The sequence below is a fragment of the Linepithema humile genome, chromosome 5, assembly GCF_040581485.1.
Source record: "Linepithema humile isolate Giens D197 chromosome 5, Lhum_UNIL_v1.0, whole genome shotgun sequence".
In the NCBI taxonomy this organism is placed as follows: domain Eukaryota; kingdom Metazoa; phylum Arthropoda; class Insecta; order Hymenoptera; family Formicidae; genus Linepithema; species Linepithema humile.
In genome coordinates, this window is record NC_090132.1 from 27,879,606 (window position 1) to 27,899,582 (window position 19,977).

At 39.3% G+C, this 19,977-nt stretch overlaps 2 protein-coding genes across 2 annotated transcripts in view; one reads left to right on the plus strand and one right to left on the minus strand.

The window, feature by feature from the left end:
• Positions 1-15,868, minus strand: part of LOC105678100 (uncharacterized) — a 60,005-nt gene extending 44,137 nt beyond the window's left edge. The window contains exon 1 of the mRNA XM_012377141.2: positions 13,554-15,868. Within this exon, the coding sequence (XP_012232564.1) occupies positions 13,554-14,874 (1,321 nt within the window). The 5' untranslated portion in view covers positions 14,875-15,868. The remainder of the gene's footprint in view (positions 1-13,553) is intronic.
• Notum (palmitoleoyl-protein carboxylesterase notum) overlaps positions 1-19,977 on the plus strand; it is a 454,423-nt gene that overhangs the window by 24,695 nt on the left and 409,751 nt on the right. The gene's annotated exons all lie outside the window — the stretch shown is intronic.

The following is a 19,977-nucleotide window of genomic DNA, read 5'->3' on the forward strand; positions in this document are numbered from 1 at the left end:
AATTCCTGCCATTCCACGAAAGACGTGAGAACGAAAGACATGTGCCCGTAATAGCGACGCTGACTCGCGATTTCCGTTGCCGAGAGGCTTGATGCTTCAGTTAGGATCATATTGGTATGGCGACTGTCTGGCAAAGATTACGAAAACGAAAACAACGAAGACAAAAATTCATCTTATTAAAATTATGAAACATTCAAAATTCAAACATTTGAAAAACAGAAATTTAAATCATAGGGTTTGTAAATCAGAAAGTGTTAGATCAAATTAGTTTCGAAAATCGTAAGTTTCAAGTTATTTTTAGATTAAAAAAAGGATGTAATCATTTGATTTTTAAAATTATACATTAATGTATCCTTATGTTTTTACTAACCAATTAAAACATATGGATTAAAATTATACTTATTTATTTATTAAAATATTTATTATAATTTCGAAGATATATATAAGATTACTTAACGTATAATGTATACCTGTTTTTGTTTACGCTTTTTTTCATTTTCACGATTTCGACGGCAATTAGTGCTACGTCGGGCGGAACGCGCGACCGCGACGTTCGAGAAGCAACGGAAGAAATGCGTCCGTCACGCATCATCGGCGTGTTCGTCCGTGAGTTTAGGACGATGGATTCAAGAGGCGTTTGCTTCTCGCGGTGGTTCAGGTTTTAGATTTCGGTCTTTATGGGCGCTCAGAACGACCTCGCGAAGCGAAAGTACAGGAAAAAGCGGAACGGCGAACCCTCTCCGAAGATCCATCCGTGTGTCATGCGTTCTTCTTTCGGCGCACGCGCTTCTTTTTTACCGCGGCGCGTGTATCACGGACGCTGCGAACAGCGTATATAAATTACACGGCGTAATTATACCTTCGCCTATATACCGGGCGACATACGCCGACTTGTTTTCGTCGTCGCGACGGACAGTTCGCCCGGTATAAACATACATTATCACCGATGAGTGTTCTTCGTAAAGTATACCGCTAAGTTTTTAAAGCGCCACCAGCAAGCACTCTGACTCATCCCGCGATCAAATGCACGTGCGATCGGTGAGTCGATCGTCGCCACCGCTGATTGGCCGATTAGTAAGATTTATTGTCGGTCGCTTGAGGATTCCTGACGGCGCGTGAAGGTGGAACGGCGGATCGACTTGCATTTCGTGGATTTGTGTAGGAGGGTTGTTTCTAATTTTATCCGGGCGCTTGTTAGAGATTAAATTGATAGTAATTGTGTTTTTCTAAGGCAATAGTTTGTTATTGAAATAAGCATTGTGGTATTTAAAAACATAAATTGTATTATTCGGGTATTATTTAAGTACAAAATTTTCATATTTTTTAAAATACATGTTATTTAGGTTTCGATGGTCATTTTAATCCGTTATAAGTAAACAAAAATTAGGATGCAGATGTAGGATCGATAAAAATTACGTTCTTAGCGCGTACTTAGGGACATAAATCGCTCTCTGTTAGGATTAAAGAATTTTTTTCTTGTACAAATGTGCTTGTTTTGTCTCTGAATTCTTCATTGCCTAGACAGTCTGCTTGAGGATATACCGAGAAGCATCGACGTAGGAGCGGTATTTTCTCGTATCTTATCGCGATTCTTTGAGCGACATACTGGAGTAATCTGGATGTTGTCTTGCGGATGCGATTTACGAACCAACGCAAGGAAAATCATGCGCGCCAATTTTACAGAGATACAAACAAGTTCGTTGTGCCCAGTTTCTGTTCTCACAAGCTATAAGTTTTACTATGAAAAATTGTTCTAAGAGAATAAAGTTGTCGAGAGAAAAGAGCTTTATCAAGAGCTACTATAAATAATATAGCTATGAATAGCAGACTTTACAATTTTTTTGACAAAATAGTTTTGCATTAATATATTTCTTATTAAAATTGATAAACATACTTTAATTGTATTTTTCTAATATTCTTTTTTGAATATATAATTATAAAAATGATGAGCGCAGGGCGATAAAAACGCATTGACAATTTAAAGACTTGATTACATGTTCTCAATACTCTCTGCTTGCGACATTGATCAGAAAGTTGCTTTCAGAGAGCAAAACTCTGAAGTATTCAATTCCAAAGAAGAGAAATTCATAATTCGTATACGCGAATTCTGATCCGATGGGAAAACTTTTTTCCAAGTGAGATCAGCGGAAATGCGTAGGGAACCGCAAGTATCGTGATGTGCGTACATGTGGGCGAGTGTGGAGGCAGTTGAATGGAATGAAGTTTTCCTCGGAGGAATTCGTCGGATAGAATTTCATCTAAAATCAAATGAGATCGGGATTAAACTCGTGTCACAGGACAATAGCACAGGGTCCTATGCGTACCTATATATACATATGTACATACCGCAAAAGCGCCGGTTTGCACATTGCGGTCTTTCTTGTTTCCAACTGTACCGTTTCCAATTACATCCGTGAGGAAAAAAATAAACATTTCACCGAGAACTTTTATTTTTCTTGTGCCGACAATTCGAACGGCATTTCAATAAATGTACGATCGTAATTGTAATGCAACGAGAGAACGATAATCTGATACATACATTGCATTGTATTATCATTGATTTAATATTTTGAATTTTTCTTGAATCTTCTTCAAGATTCTACTAGTCTTGAAATTATCATGAAATAATACAATGTACGTAAGCTGTTTGAATATGATCATTAGATGGTTTTTTTTTTTACAATTGCCAGAACGATGTGCAAGTTATTTAAACGGGAATTCAAAATTCAATGCAAGCATAATTAAGAATCCTCTTACGGTTCAAATCTAAATATTTAATTTTTGTAGAAAGTAAAAAATTTGTTTTGAATTTCAATCAAATTGATGAAATTAACTTTTAACCGTCTCAATCGAGTTGATCATAAGATTATTATTAATTCAAAAGTGAACAGTAGTTGGTATTAAATATCGAGTTAGCGAGGTGAAACTATTGTACTATAGAGATTGATGCGGCGCCAGTGTTGCTCGCACTATGTGAAGAGACGATATTGTTCCGGGCATCGAGAGAAGAACGTTTATTACTCAACGGGTATTATACGCGATGGAAGAAGAAGAGGACGAGAGAAAAAGTGCATGCATCCGATAAACTCGTTGCGAGCGCGGGGTTGCGGCAGGGCGGGCGGGGGATGGGGGGGGAGGGAGCACTACTTTCACCGAATGAAAGTAAAACTCGATTCGGCAGGCGCAGTCTGGCGAGTGTCGCGGTGACGTCATCGCGGCGTACATGTTTTCGGATGTCATTAACCGACCTCGCCGATTCCATTTCATTTGGCGTCGTACGGCCGGCATATTCGCGAACTATAAACTTTTGTACGACGGAGACGCTAGTTTCAATAAAGTTTTATGAGAACGATAAGGAGAAGAGCGGCGGGCGCCCCTATTCAAGGGGGAAGAAATGTATTCGCGATGCTGGGACGAATCAGCAGTGCAACGGACTGCGTCCGTTATCTTGGAGGATACATTGTTGTTTCGCGAGATACTTAAATTTACGACGTGATATCCGTGCACGATCGTCTTACGCGTGAAAGCGCGTGTATGTGCGCGCGTTTTTGCGATTTGCGAGCGTTAGCATTGCAGATCTTTTCGCAGCCGCGTACCGATAACCAAATAATAGTCCTGTGTTCACACTTTAATACTCATGAAAAGTGGTTTTCTAATTTAAATGCATTTATTGGTTCTGTTTTTATAATTCGAATTCGCAGAATACAATTCTTTACTTTATTAAAATTTGTTTGGATTATTATATGTCGGACGGAAATTATTCTTTCGCTACCGTATTTATATTCAACACAATATATATCGCAGTTCGATGTTGATTTTTTCAGAGCAAGGAAGCGCGTCAAGTTATAGAAATCTTCTGACTGGCTAATATAGTTTTCTCTCAGATGTTCCTTTGGACTCTCAGATGGTCTTTTCATGACCGTTTCTGATTATTAAACGAGATATTTTAATTGGGAACTTTGCCTTTTCGCATTTGTTGTACTTTTTGTGGCCATATATTCATGTTATTGCACTTGTGACATTCCATTTGTTAGTGGCATGCTCTCGCGCACTTTATATTATCTCCATAGAAGCATATCTGGTTTTTATCAGGACAAACTGTCTATGAATTATTATTTTGGACACGTTACTTGAGGCCTTCTGTCCTCTTGCTTGGTGTAGTACGACTCGGGTAATTACGTGCTGCATAATTATGCAAATTTCCATCGTTGGAACGTGTATCGGCACAATTAGCAATTCAATAACTTACAATTAGTTATTACGATGAATTAATCATTTTGCTAATGTACGTCAAGCTACTACGATTTATTTGCCATTTCATGATATATTTAGATGCAAATCTTGCGCGTAATGTAAGGATAAGCATATACGATTGATCAGTATCGATTGATCACGCGTTAATTAGATCAACGCGAAGAGAAATAGGATGCAACAAATTATTTCTTTAAAAGGATAATTTTTTTACACAGAGTTAATGAATTGAATCTATTGGGGCGTTAATTGAGGTAGTAATTTCTAGAAAAATGTCAAAATTACTATAAAAATAATTCTATCTTTTGCTTCACGAAGATTTCGATGATATGGTAGCAATATGTGATCCACATAAAATATACACGTAAACTTTCACATTACACACTGGCTGCCATATCGTTGCAAAATATTCTTATCTCCGATTGTGTTCGTCGCGTTAGGCAGTCAAAGTGATTTTAAAAGGTAGGTGAGAATGTGATTGCAGACAGCAAACTACAGTTATCTGCTAATCTGAAGTACTTTGCATTCACGACGCTCAAGATACATTTGTCACTGCTCACTCACGCGTTTCGGCACGAAACGACGTATATCGATTTGCCAGACAGCTGTCTCTCTTAGACCATTAGTCACTCTCACAACTAGCTTCTCGCTTATTCTCGCGATTTCTTTTCGCTGCACGTCGAAAAGCGCTCAGACATCGTTAAACATGATCAATATAAAGCTTCGATAGATGTCGCCGAGTAATATACCTGTTTTATCTTTTCGATCGTGAATTTTTTTGTCGTTTTTTTGTCTTCGACGCGTCTGTGTTTTGTATGTGCACAATGAATGACTCAATTTCGAGAAATTTGATTAATTCTAATTAAGAAAGATCACCGTTTTCGAGTCTTTTAAACGCATTTTTAAACGCATAACTTAATGCTTTTCTAAATACAATTAATTTTCATAAATCTAATTACACATTTTGGGAATAAATGTATGCTTTATAATTTTTGTTTTTAAAGTTTACTTATATAAGTAACGAAAAAAATTGCTTATTCAATTCTTGATGAGCGATTGTTTTTGCTGCGATATTGATCAAGATATTTAATTCTAGAGACAAATTGTCATTATCTAGAGACAAATTTAATTCTAGTGACAAATCTCACGAAATTCTTTACATAGCTTGTGAATGGAGTATATTGTCAGCACTACAGGGACTATAATCATTTGAGAATCTGTGTACCATTCAGCTGCGTAACAGCACGAAAAACAAGTAGGTTTCGCGTCGGAAAACTTTCGTTCTCCCTAGACGGATTTAAAAACGGAATGGAGGTTGTAATGAAACCACTGGTATCTTTACTACTCAATCGAATCAGAACGCACGATGCCAAGTTCTCTAACGACACGATGGAATTCCATAAGCAAGTTAAACTTGAATAAAACAAAAATATTCCCTTCTAGACTGATAGTTGTAAGTTTATCGCGAATATAAAAGTCGAGTAATTCCGCACATATCTTGCGTTGATTGATGGTCCTTTTTATGACGCTTTACACGAGACAGTAAAACTTAATGACTGGCTGTCATAAAAGTGAGAAATCAAACTAGATTATTAATTGTTCACGTTTCTTAGCGATTATGTCAGATTCACTCAAGTTGCCATCCCGATATTGATTTCGCTATAAATTTCATGTATGTTTCTTGTGTTATTTTATGATTTTGATAATATATTGCTGTTGAACTATGTAAAGATTTTCATGAAGGCGCTCTACTTATTGTATTGATACAAATACGATACAAATATTTATTAGCATCACTATAAATTTTCCCAATTTTATGCAAAATTTATTAGGTTTACGACTAACTCTTCGTATGCATTGCACATCGTATACTATTGTCGAGAGTGTAACGGCGATAGTTTGTTTAATTAGAGAGATATCCCATAGGATAACCAGTGGTTTAGTTGGCTTGCTTCATTAACTCCATATGCATACAAATAAACTTTTTTTATTCAGAGCGAGCTTAGACAAATGATCATAATTATAAGTTATAATTTGCTTTCTCTGCAAATACTGTTTGGACGGACTTATAGGAAGCAGAATGCTCTGTGGAAATCAGATCAACTCTTGGTAAGCATACGTACACTTGCCGGTAAGTTAGTATAAGCTGATAAGGCGACCTGCATGATCAGGCAAGGTCTGTGTTATCTACTTTATCAAAAACTGATCGATGAAATATCAAATTGCATTGTAGATTCACATATATTATTTCATACTTATCTATAATAAAACAAGTATTAATATGTAATACTTTTCATATTTTGCTGACGAACATTTATCGTATTTTGGTGCTCATAAAATATATTTATCTGTAATGGAATCGCGAATATTACGCTGATAATATCATATCTGCATACTGTAAAACTGTTTGAATTGCATTTTTATCTCGATTACATTTCCGAAAATATTTGAGTGTAAATAATCATACTTGTATAAAGGAAGATTAAACATTTGTGGACAAGGCAAATCAAGATTAATTTGTTACGATCTTTTTAACAAAATTAGATTTGTTGTAGTCGACTGAACCTTTATCAAGCACAATGTAGAGTCAATAATTTTCTTAAAATTTTATAAGAGATGTTTTTGTATGTGATCAAACTTATCGATTTTCACAATAGATTTTGTAGCTATAGACTTATTTATTATCTTATGTGCTTATAAAATTGCCACGCAATAATAATTGGCGTCTGTAAGATTTATAGAAAAAACGATTCAGTGAAATGGAAATTTATTGAGGATGTAATTTGTTGGACAGAAAGATAATTGCTAGTATTTTATTGAAATGATAATTAGACGCAAAGGAATAATTAGACTGGATTCAAAGGAGAGTAGATTGTTAGAAAATTTGAACGGAAAGCGTATTCAAAGGAACGCTTGAATGAGAGAATTAATTCAATAAACAATTTATCGAGAGGAATGTTGACCTAATTGTAACTAAATACAATGAAATTAAATTAGGTCGCGTCAAATCAAGTTTTCCAGGTAATAATTCAAAAACTTTTTGTTGAAATTTCTATTTAATCAATGTTCATTTTGGCGAAGTACTTTTGAGTAATTTACTGTTCGATTTAATATTCCGCGACGAATTTCTCGCTTTAGTTCGTTCTGTGTTACATTATTCAAATTTCCGTTGGATTCAATGTTTCTTTTGACATATTGGTTTTGATTAATTCGAACATTTGCGTTTGCTCAACTTTTTGTACTTTACTGGAATTGTGCCATAAATATGGATGTAACTTGACATCTAGTTTTACAATGAAAATTTAGGAGGTTTCATGGATTATGTAAAACCATTTTTAAAATTATATTCTAATGCAATTTCGATACATTTTAAATTTCTTTTACGCGCATAAGAGTGTGCACTGTTGAACAATTCCATTAATCAAAATATTAATTGCTAAAGAAATAATGATTTTTTATGAATAAATAAAAGGTTAAAAATATGATACAGATGCGAATTGTAAAGAGAGAAAACTATATGAAGAAACAGAAAATATTTAATGAATAATGTTCAAGTAAATAGTTCGCACTAATTTATTCTCCATAACGTCATAAATGAAAAGTCGTTATGCTGGTAGATGCGACTATCCATTGATAGAATTGCGATTTTAATTAATTTTGCCATATCTTAGATCTGCAACGTAGTAATGTTGTTTTAAATATTTAGATTAATAAACATTCTGATATGTTGTAGCTAATCTAATCAGCGACGTAACGGGCTTATTCGCGTCCGTGTTATTCATTACACCTCGCGTAGATGTACGAGCACGCATGCTCCATATTGCTGATCGTAAGATAGAGGGAAATTTGCGCAGCGCTGCGCTAGCGTAATTTACGGTAGGCGAGTACCGCTCAGACGACAGTTGCTGCAGGTGTATCGAATCGGTTACACGGCGCGTGTCTTGGCCCTCGAGACATCTTTTCTGAAGATTGCTGAAAGTTTTGCAGAGTTGTCAAGACACAAGCCGCAGACGCATTCCGATATTAATCGACATGGGCGGCGGATCTTGCGCATTTGCATATTAACGATAGCGTAACGTGTATATTCACCGCGTCTCAATTACTCACTCAACTGTGATTGATTAGTTCTCGTAGAGAAGAGGTCACTTCTCTCCCGATATCGCGCGCGCACGTTGTCCCGATTAGATTTACTTGTTACGACGCGGAAAACGTAGTCAGGCCACTCTTATCGTGTTATTTGTAATTTACGGAAGTCGTAAATTTCTCGTAGGTCTTGTTGTTAAGACTCCGGCGAAGTACAGTCGTTATTAATTTTTTTTGCGATTGGAGGGAAAAAGCATGCGACGCGAATTAACCCTGATGCATAATTTATGACTTACATTCTCACGGCACATTTGACGCCAAGTGCAGCGGCCTGATTCTGGCTATTGTTTTCCTTAATGAGCGAATCGCGTTTAACGTCAACGTAAGATGAGAAACAAACAAGCATATTTAGTGCATAAGAGTGCGGGAAAAGATATTTTTACAAAGCACGCGTTCTTTATTATTATGAAATTACGACGTATATCGCGAATTTTAAACGAATCAATGACGTTTGTACCTGAATTTTCGACCGTTTGTCCGAATTGCGTCATCGCCGGGCTCATCAGTAAGCCAGATGCCAGCTGTAATCCATGAGAGATTAGATGCACGAGGATCGTTATTATGACAATAACGTATCCCCAGCCGCCTTCTGGGTAGTAATGCTTTCTGAGTGTGATTTTCTTCCAAGCGATTAACGCGGTCAAGGATTCATCCTCATTCTCCGCGTTCTCGGGTTGATCAACCAAATCCTCGGATTCGCCCGCACTACCAAGACCTCCCTCGAGTATTAGTTGTTCGGAGAATCGCCTTCTCATCATCTTAGGCGTGATCGGAATGGCGCTGCTTTTACGGGCGATAAAAGCAACATCGGCGTTCGCTTCGGCATTTTTTCCGTCGGCGGCGAGGCGCGCATCGAACGATTTGTCAGCGAACCGAGATTCGTTATCCTTCGGCATTTTAGTATCGGCGGTCGCGGAACTCCTGCGAAACGGGACGACCGATCGCGCCGCGCGGATTGTCGCCCTCGGATACGCCAGCGGATGGGTTTTGTTGGCGATGATTGGTTTTGCGGCACTCGCGGCGCCGATGGTACTTTCGTAGTTTCCGATCTCATCTTCGACGAGCGGCTGTTCAGAGAGCCTGCGATTATCTGCGCGGCCGATCTTGCGGCCGCGCAGCGAGTGCGTTTGCTCCGTGTAGCGGTGATGCGGGATCGATCCGACGGCGATCGAGTGCCGACGCTGAATCGTCGTCCCGTTGTCGCCGACGTCGGCGTAGTAGCGGTAGAGGCTGCCGGCCGAGTTCCTGCCGGAGGACGGCGGCAGGAAGCTCTGGCAGGTCGAAACGGAATTTCCGGAGTCCTTCCGCCTCGCGCCGTTGGGCACGGGTTCCCTGGCGGAGCAGGAGGATGCCGACGAAATCTTCCGGCGTTGATACTGACACTGGGCGCAGCGGCAGGCGGAGAATTGCGCCACGAAGCAACGGCACCGCATCATGCGCGATAGTATCTCGGGATGCGCCAGCAGTAACTCTGGGATCTCGATCTCGCTCCATGACTTCGCGATGTCGCCGGAAGACTCCCTCGTCAGCGGTCGCTTCAATACGAGACTCTCGGCCGACCAGCGGGTCTCAGACTCTAGGCTGGGTGCTTTCTGCGCGCTGTATTCGCGTTGCCGGCAGCAATGCGCTCGCATTGCACCGTCACGATGAGAGTAGGATTGCTCTTCCTCAGGTTTGTCGTCATCATCAAACAAATTCTCATCGCTCATGGCCGCGCTGTAAGAGTGACGACGTTTACGATAAGCGACTATCTCGCACGGTGGGCTTGCCGATGCAGATCGTTTGTCCATTTCGCGGCTCGTTTCTTAAACTTATACGATCGAAGCTGTTGGTTTTTTACTAGGTGCGCAACTAAGTTTCCGGGTTTCACACATGAATGGCGCTAACGATACATGTAGTCGATATACATGTCTAAAGTTGTGTTTTTTTATTAACTTGGACATCTGTCAACAATAACCAGTCATAATACCAACACATATTGCAACGCAAAAATATTTTTTCTAACAATAAAGATGTCGAGTTTTGTGCCAAATAAACAGCATTTGCGGGAAGCTTTGCTTTTCTGCTTCAACTTGAAAGAAAATGCAGCTGAAGCACGCCGTTTGCTTGAGAAAGCCTACGGCGAACATGCACAATCGAAAACTACTTGTGAAGATTGGTTTAAACGCTTTAGAAATGGCGATTTCGACACTGAGGACAAGGAGCGCTCCGGAAGACCAAAAACATTTGAGGACGCCGATCTGCAAGCGTTATTGGATGAAAATGATACGCAAACACAAGACAACAACAACTGATAAATTTGAACCATGCATTGCTCGAAAAACGGCCAGAATGGGACACGAGACACGAACGAGTGATATTGCAGCACGACAACGTTCCGTGCCATCGCACTTCCATCGTCCAGGACACCATGAAAACGCTGAAATGGGATCTGCTACCGCACCCGCTGTATTCACCAGACCTGGCCCCTTCCAATTATCACTTGTTCCGGTCGATGGCACATGGCTTAGCTGGGCTACACTTGGCCAATTTCGAAGAAGTGCAAAACTGATTGGATAAATGGTTTCGATGCAAAGACGCGTCGTTTTATCGTCGCGGTATTCATGTATTGCCAGAGAGATGGCAAAAATGTGTAGCTAGCGAGGGACGATACTTTGAATAAACCGTTTTTTGTATTTCTCTTGAAATTTTCCATTTTGCATTGATAAAAAAAAACCCGGAAACTTAATTGCGCACCTAGTATATTAAGAAAACGATGTTTGAGATACGCCGTCGTACGCCATTTAAACGAAGCACAAACAATATGATGGTTAAAGTGTTTTTTTTTTTTTTTTTTTTTTTTTAAATAAGAGATGGATTTATAATTTTTTCATTTTTTGTTTATCTTTTTATTCTTTTTCATCTGTTTCCGAAATCAAATTCAATTAGCAATTGAATGGCAGCACTCACATCACTAGAAACGCGAAACAAGTTTTTCGATGTAACAATTCGGCCAGTTGTTCAATCGTGTTTTTATTTTGTTACTGAATTTATTGTATAAGAGTAAAACGTGGTAAAAAATTGAACTGGGTATTAAGTTACGTTAGTTACATCGACGGATTTCCGATGAGAACTGTCGTCAGGTGTGTGAAATTCAGTAATGTTTCGCAGGTGCATTGCAATGCTTTGCACGCGTGAAAGCGTACGTGAGCAACGGCGACGCGCTGCGACTGTCAATTCATTGTCCTGATTTTTCTCGCACGTACGTTTTACGATGTCACATGACCGATACGCTCTTTTCGTATGCATTAATCCCAGAGGTACTAAAAGATAGATGAGGAATGTCTCCATTTTTCCGAAATAAGTGATAAAACGGAAAAATGTTGAAAAGTTGTTGATGTTAGATTTTAATTAAATTAGAAATTGATTATGAGATTATATCAAATTAATCAAAATTTTAAATCCGCTTCATAGATTTATTTTTTAAATTTATAATTAGATTATTTTTTACATGCATTTTCGATGGTAAAAATTTATTTGCTCTAATTTATTTATTTCCAACTTTTACTTAATTCTTTTTGCATATATGTATGTGATTTGCATATGAAATTTATTAAAATCCTAGAATTAAAAAAGTCATATTTGAGACAACTTGATTATTCTTTCGCGATTAAAAGGAAGATATTGTATACGCGCGCGCGATTGCGACAACTTGCGTTCCAAACATGACAAAACGAACAAAATACGTTTAGTTTAGAACTTGACCCATGGGAAATGCGGCAAGAATGTATATCAGAATGCGCCAAGTTGAAAGTAACTTCGATTCCAACTCCGACTTTAGTTGCCGGTTTTCTTTAGAAACGTTAATATTATTTTCTTTTGACTAACTTAATAGTTTTACTTAAGGTAATGTTTTTATGATTGTCTTATTTCTAACGAAGTTTTGCAGACTTGTATTTTAGAATATAAACTACATTTATTTTTAAAATTGTTAGGGAACAACATCTAATATTACAATTTTTGTTCTGTAATAAAAAAAAATTTTAATTCAACAGAAATTTTCCGGTGATATACTATAAAAACGTTCAATAACGAATTCTGCGGAGTTAGTGAATAACGAATCTTGAGGCTAAGAAATATTATACGCTCATTAAAATGCGCTTCGATAAAAATAATGTTCTAAAAATTTGCATATTAAATATGCAAATTCGTAGAATTGTATACGTATATCGATATTTTCTATCAATATAATAATTCTCGCTGATGTGAAATATTTTATATGACATTCAATATTATATTTTATATAACATTCAATTTGTTAGAATCTTTATTTGTTGTAAAATTAGAAAGTAATTGTGCGTTAAGATCTTTTTCAAGAAGCGATATTATTATATTTTATGATTAATGGAGATAGTATAATGTAAACAGTTTTGTGTGTTTATACTATACTATCACTAAGAATCGTGGAGCATAAGTGACAGATATGATAGACAGAAAGATGACCTGGGGTTCTCGGTTCCTCTTTCCTTCGGTTCGCTCCGTGACCATCGTGCTTCTGGATATCGCAAACATAATTTATGATACGACGAGATTCGAGGTTGAGTATACGTGTGGTTACATAAAACGTGATCAAAATACCATCCGTAAGAAGACATATCCAGGTCAGAATTAGGATACTATCATCGCCGAGATTTATCTTTTATGGTGATAAATAGCGCGCTGTTATTTTTCACGGAAACATTACCGCGTGACAAATAATATTATTTATTAGAAAAATATATAGAGCATGTTATTTTAGATAGAAGTATGTATATACTGATAACATATCTTTTCAAAAAACCAGTGTCGCATTGCGGTTTTGTAATTTGAAAAATCATGGTTTATAGAATATTGTGGCAAACCGAAATTTGCATAAATACATTTGCATTGCATTTGCATATACAGCTCGTAAATTGACACATTGTGTGATGAAGAGCATACCAATAGCAGGCGCTATGATATTGACATGAAAATATAGTTATCGTCTATGTAGAAAGTTAATTACACAAGCGTGCGAATGAATGTATCAAAAGTTTGCATTTATTTGGCGCATCATGCAAATTTGAAATATTTCTTAATTACGTAAATAACTTTTAAGTTATTCACTAACACGTGACGAATATCCGGCGATATTTTTTTACCTGCGCTATGCAGCGGAGGATGTCGAAACTTCTGCTCGGCGCTCACATGCCAGCATCCGGGCGCGGCAAGCTGCAAACCCAACCCGATGAAATGCACCAGCATCGAGCATGTGACAATAATGTAGCCCCAGCCTCCTTCGGGATAATAATGTCGCCTGAGAGTAGCTTCCTTCCTGACGTCCAGTGGCAGTCGCGCCGGCGGCGAGCCGCCGTTTCTCTTTTGCTGCTCCGGCTTTTTCCCATCCACGTTTCTTGCCGCACCGATTAGGCGTTCCCCGTGCCAGATGTCCTTGCTTTGACGCTCGTCGACGCGAGGCACGCCGCGCGTTCCGTTTTTTTCGCGTCTGATCGAATCATCGCGTCGAATGCCGCGCGCGTTGTCGTTTTTCCTGCATCGCGAGGGAGAACGAAAGGGATCGATCCGCGAGCGAAGGACACCTTCGGACGCGCACTTGAAACAGGCGTGATCCGCCTTCGACGAGAATGAAACGGATGTCACGTAGTCGTCGTAGTCGATCACGTTGATGTGCGGTGGCGATGATGTGTGCCTCGACAAGGAGGACGCGGATGAAGCGGTGGTCTGACAATTTTTCCCCGCTCCATCCACTTCCTGCGTTTGCGAGTTATTTGCTTGCGCGATGCTGGCCGTGCGCAATCTCTCATCCGCAATGTTTGTTATAACATCAAAGGCGTTGGTCTGCGCGACTGAGGGAAATTCGTTTATCAGTTGCGCGGATGCACTCCCGGGCTCCTTTTGCGCGTGTTGATCTTTCGGAAATAGCTTTTGGAAATCCATGTCCGATGTAATTCTCGGCGCGAAGGTCTTTTGCATATCTCTCGTTTTCTTCGCTTCATCGGTCCTTACGAGAAAGTCTGATTTGCATCTCGTTTGATTGCGAAAGACATTCTCTTCAAACATAATAATCGCGTTTTGACGAACTGCACTTGTCTCGAGTGACGAAAGACTGCGCGGCATGAAATATCGATGGGCGGCTTTCACGCTCTTCGCCTCATTATTCGCCTCGGATGAATTTTCCGCGAAATTCGCAGGTTTCTTATTTATAACTGCCTTCCCGTCGATTAATCTTCGTTTTATCGTCACGGACGCGACTCCTCCAGGGGCGCATCGGTCTAAAAAGATGACTTCTTCCAGGCAATTGGATCGCGTTGCAGTTTGTTCCAATCGATATACTGTTTCGCGGCTCGTCGGGATGATAGTGAAGGCGCGAGATAAGGGATCGACGCGCATTTTCACCGTTTGCGGCGCACGATCGGGCCAGGAGCTGCTGTGCCTCATTTTGTCTTGTCTGTTTATCGTCATGCTTTGCTAGATATCCGCGTCATTTACGGCTCGCTCATATGTGTCCGATAAAATTCTTTCCCGTGTCCTTTAGCGAACAAATAGCTCTTGCTCTCGAAAGTGATGAGGGTTTGACGATCCATTTCGCCGAAGTGACAGTTCGGATCCATGTGAAAATAACAGAAACCATAGATGATAAAGAGACTTGTCGGTGGAGTTGAAAGATAGTTTGCGTGTGAGTCGCGTTCTCGATGCAGTATAGGCGCAGAGTACGTGCACACGTGTACTTTTCGCGGTGCATGTTTCATAGGTGTCACCAACGTTTACGATGTTCACTATATATTTTCACTCTAGAGCGTATTTCAAATAAATTCAATTCCAGATACCAATTAAATTTTATTAGAATTTTTCTTCGCATATATTTTTTTCTCAGACAGTTTTGTTAGTTTAATTAAGGCAAAGTTGAAAAATAAAAGAAAATTTAACGTCGTGTGACGAAAGTTATAATAATGTATTATAGCCGCTGCTTGAAAGTTTTCGCAAATGACGTGAACGTCGTTGCGAATATTTATTGCGCGATATAATATGATCTGTAACATTCGATGATGGAAAGATAACTTCCGAGGTGCAAGCGGTCCTGGCGAATGCGCCAGGATGACTGTTACGCACGTGCTGCTTACTCGCGATCAACCCTCTCTCTGCGCTCTCTCACTTTCTCTCTCCCTCTTGCTTCAGCGGATGGCGGGCGCATGCTTGCAGATACCCGACGAAAGCTGCGTTTTCCAGCTTTTTTGTGTCATAATGTTAGCAACTTGTGTCGCGTGCTCATATACCGGTGATTTGCGCTAAGTTTATGGCGCGTGCATAATTTAGCAGAACGCTTCCTGCGAATTTACAGATTTAGGTCTTGATCGAGCCAAGCTTTTAATATCGTAATATTTTATAGTCACAATTAGATTTCTGAAGTTTTCACGTGCAGAATATGAGCAATAACTAATGCAAAATGTGCTGCAAATTTGGATGTAAATTTGCATACGAAAAATTCTACGAAAATAAGTTTAATTACGAAATACAAGAATAGGAACAGCGCAAAAAATGGTTTTAAGTATTTTATTTCTTTAAATTTTAAAGTTGAGTCTTTAAAAAGTAGAACATGCTGCCAGATCGTTTTATCTTTTACATTCAATGGTTAACTTATTTTATTTCTATTACTTAAACTTTTAGTAGAATTATTTATAGCATTTTGCTATGTATTTCTTACAAATATTTATTCGATAAATTTTAAAAATACTTAAAAATAGTATTGCAAAGTTGTGCTTTTCTTTAGAATTTCACTTCCGTAATATTAAAATGCATTACTTCAAAATAGTCTACACCAAATAATAACGAAAATAACATTTTAAAATAATATTTTGACGTTGAACGCCCCAATTTGTCTCGTGACGGGAAATTGCACCTTTCGACGATACAAGCTTGTTTCTCGGAGCAGAATCGTTTCCGCGATTGTGCTTCCTTCGCCCCTTATCGTGCAGGAACTGACCTACCTTTACAACACGTGCGATCAGCCGGTCGCAACGATCTCTGAAGGAAGCGGAATGTCGTAGACAACGAGATACAACTTGGGGCGATGTCGGGAACGGAGGGTGAATTTCTCAACGGGAAACAACGGGTGGCATAATATATAGCGACTGGCGCGGGCAAAGAACCGATCTCTCGGGAAGAACGACCTGAATTTTTCGGGCTGGGGAAGGGCGGGGAGAGAGAGCCGTAAAAATTCGCTCGCTCGCGAGATTACCCGGCGGCGATGTCATCGTCGGCGCTCATATACGTTTGTTCGTTGGCGCGCGTTTGTAATAATATGACTTCTCCGTGTTTTTTTTTTTTTTTTTTTTTTTTTTGCAAGAATAATAGCTCGAATAGTTGGCGAACGAGAGTGCCGTGGCCGGGAAAGCACCGAGAAAGCAGGTGCTCGCGACTGGCGGAGACATTATTACCGATGATATATGCGAATTCCATGCGGAGGTTTGCGAAGAGGAGAGGCAAAGTCGTCGTCGTGGCGTCGCCGTTGTCGTCGTTGTCGTTGTCGGCAGTGCGATACGCAGAGGGGGAGGACGGGAGGGATGCTGGCGTTCGGTGGTACACCGATAAATTTAGGCGAGCGATGAGCGCGTGCAGCACCACTAAACGCATCCTCTCTTAAAGCTCGCGTGATTTATCGCCGCATTAATTCGGGATTGGTCTTAGCTCCGGCGTTCGCCAGCGGGCGGAGACTGTAAGTGACACCGGTGCGAGTTTTATCGCGTGTTGTCAGACGGACGCTTCCTCGCAGATACTTTGTTAAGTGGAACATGGGCCTATCATCGTGTCGCGCGAAAAATATTTCGCAATTGAATTAACGCGGCTTGAGCGACGCACTCAATGGAGCCCCTCAAGCGTAACTTAGCGAGATTACTTCGTCAGCTTGGAAAAAAATTGTAACTCAAACGCCGGGGATATAAATCAGTAAAGAGATACGCGCGTTAACGCACACGGGCTGAAAGATATAATGAGATTTATGATAGATTGGGCACTTCGTAACTGAAATTTTAATTCCCGAAATTGTTCACGCCGCGAGAGTGTTAACTCATTTATGTCGAAAGCTCTGCTTTCGCAACATGTTGCACCGATCGTAAAGTCTACATGATACAATTCGCACTAACCGCGAATTTACAGTGGCTACTTGCATAATTAGATTGCGCTAATATATTACAATATAACTTTAACCGTATCAAAAGCTTTGATCAAAAGCATGCTTTTATTGCAGCATTTTGTAACTCACGAATAGTTCAACTTGTCGCATTAATTTGTTGAAGCTGTTTTATGTTTTGACAAAGAGGTATAAAATAAAAATCTTTACAGACAAGAAATTCCGAAAATTACTAAAAATGGTACCTTGAAATTTTCATTAGGCTGATTAGAAGAGCGAATGGTTGATAAAAGCATGGACGTATATGGGATACGTCGTTTTATTTAGATCGACGACCAGCGCGATGACGCTAATTTTAAACCGGGTGAAAGATTAGAAACAGGATCTACACGTTGCGATAGCGAGACCGCGTGTTTAGCCGATGGCTAGTGAGCTTCCGAGACCTATTTCAGCGATACGTTATCGGCTCTTAATCTGTCTTGCGTCGCACGACACATTATTACATGGAATTGGAACGATCTTGATGCGTCTTTCTCGGCCCGCAATCCGCCGGCTTAAACACCGATAGTAATATCAGCGGATCGATACGCTTTCGAGAGTATGACTGAAAAGTTTTCCACGCCCGTCTTATGACTACTATCATCGCGTCTCTGAAAGTTCGCGAGTTACTTCATTTCGAAGTCGTAATAGCGACGTCTGAAGAATCGACAAAGTGACACCTCGAGGAGCGCGCTGCGAATGTCCGCAAATAATTGCAGTCTTTTAGAACTTACTTATCTTTCTCGGATGAAATGGCACTTCGCTTTTATCTTCGTGTCTCATGACCGCTTTAGAGAACGCGGATGCGCGACGGCTTCCTTATGATCTATTAAACTCAGTTTAGAACGTTGATCGCGCACTCGCAACGCTCTCGATATGAGTCGTAAAGCTTATCTGAAAGAATCATAGTTGTCTTCCGAGCTCTTTGTTTGCTTCCGCCACTCTGTGATTTATCTTACGTCTCTACTCACACATAAGAGCGATCTTTGTTTTATGATTTTTATCCGCGAAAAGCATGTTCGCGCGTACCGCCGTCCGCGTTCCGCGTCAAGCGACTCGATCTACAAGCGACTGCTATCTAATCAGTCGATAATGACGACGATAGAAATTTCCTCGGGGCTGTTTGAGGCGCGAAGCGTTTGACCCGCGTGTAGAACGAGATTCTGAACGCTAATGGATGACCACCGAACCGCCACTTTAGTGAGATTGAAACTGTCGTTCGCACGTACCGAGCATGATGGATGCGGCGCTTTATAAAGTCGTTCACTCCTCGTATGTACTCGTTAACTCAAGAGACTCGTATCTTACCTATGCTATCCTCCGTGCAAATAGCACGTTTGTTTCGTTTCATTTCATAAACGTGTCAGACGGTTGAGGCCACGATGGCGTGAAAAGCGATTCTAGTCGTTAAATGCGTTTGAATCTTCGGAAGCGGGTTAAACGCCCCGAGCATCAACGCCTTGAAAGGCCATCAGCTTTGCTTTTGTCGTTTTAGATGGTTTCCAATTATTGTACGTCGACCATTACAATCTCAAGCATTAATCTTGGAAGCCCATCAACCGTGCCTTTGTCATTTTAAATGCTTTCCAATTATTGGGCCCAGCCGCAATAAGTCCAAGCGTCAAAACAGAGAAGCGTTAAGTCGGTTTTTTTTTCATTCTGCACGTTTTCCAATTAATATACTCGATCGTAGTAATTCTGTTTCAGCTTGAAAAATGCCAAGTTTGTTTCCGTTTTTTTAATATGATTTCCGATTATTTTGCCTAGTGTACATATACACACACCGCAATAATTGTAAATATCACGCTCCAAAAATGTCACTATTTTTATCGTTGCAGACTGTTCCGGACACTATCGTTTTCTAGGTGACCTATTTTATTTTGAAGGGTGATATGAGTGCTAGCTTAGATAATAGATAGCTTTTAGCTTATTTCTGTACATTGGACTCTAAGAAAATTAATTAAGAATTTTATTTTACTTTTATCATATTGTTAAGTTTTTGCAATTCTTTTAAACTCAAAACAGTCAATAGATAAACACAAATGAATTAATTCTTTCAAAATTAATTAATAACAAAGTAAAAATAATACTCTAGAAAATTAATACTGAATATTGATTATTTTTAATTTATCTAATTTAAATTTAAAATTTTTTGTTGTCTTTACTACTATTTTTTATATAACTTTTGAAAAAGAAGAAGAAATTTAGAAAAGAAATATCATGTTTTAAAAATATACGACATATATTACATCGTATATTTTTTGAAAGATCGCGATGTAATTTTAGATATTTTTAATTATTATTCTCGGCAGCATTTTGTGTCAATATTGAGGAAACGTTGACTACAATTTTTTTATTATATAAAATTATTCGAGGTTATGCAAGGAATATGTTGTAAA